This window comes from Nestor notabilis, unplaced genomic scaffold, assembly GCF_000696875.1.
Source record: "Nestor notabilis isolate BGI_N333 unplaced genomic scaffold, ASM69687v1 scaffold16312, whole genome shotgun sequence".
In the NCBI taxonomy this organism is placed as follows: domain Eukaryota; kingdom Metazoa; phylum Chordata; class Aves; order Psittaciformes; family Psittacidae; genus Nestor; species Nestor notabilis.
Genome location: NW_009919209.1, coordinates 49,727 through 50,049, shown reverse-complemented (window position 1 = coordinate 50,049; position 323 = coordinate 49,727). Strand labels below are relative to the sequence as shown.

The 323-nt window shown below is 61.3% G+C and overlaps 1 protein-coding gene across 1 annotated transcript in view; it reads right to left on the bottom strand.

The window, feature by feature from the left end:
* LOC104402295 (KAT8 regulatory NSL complex subunit 1-like) overlaps positions 1 to 323 on the bottom strand; it is a gene marked incomplete at its 5' end in the record, with an annotated part of 25,462 nt that overhangs the window by 91 nt on the left and 25,048 nt on the right. Inside the window, 1 exon segment of the mRNA XM_010010132.1 lies at positions 1 to 177. Coding sequence (XP_010008434.1) covers positions 1 to 177 — 177 coding nt within the window.

Below are 323 nucleotides of genomic sequence, written 5' to 3'. Positions count from 1 at the left end.
CCTGAGGCGGCCTGGGTAGGGCAAAGCAGAAGTGCCATCGGTCTCCCGTGAGGATTTGCTGCCTGACGTGCGCCGGGTGCAGCGCGACAACCGGTCCTGGGGGTCACATTGGTCCTCACACTCTGTCCGGGGGTCGTACGAGAGCGGGAAGGTGCGTCGCTCCCAGGGCTGCACGGCCTGAAGGGAAGAGACACCAGAATATGGAAAACCCTCCAGGAAAGCTCTTCCGCTCCACGCACAATGGCACATGGGAAGATTTAGCAGCCTCCTAACCGAACCCACTGCTGCCCACTTCCCACATCCCATCTGGCCCATGGAACTTC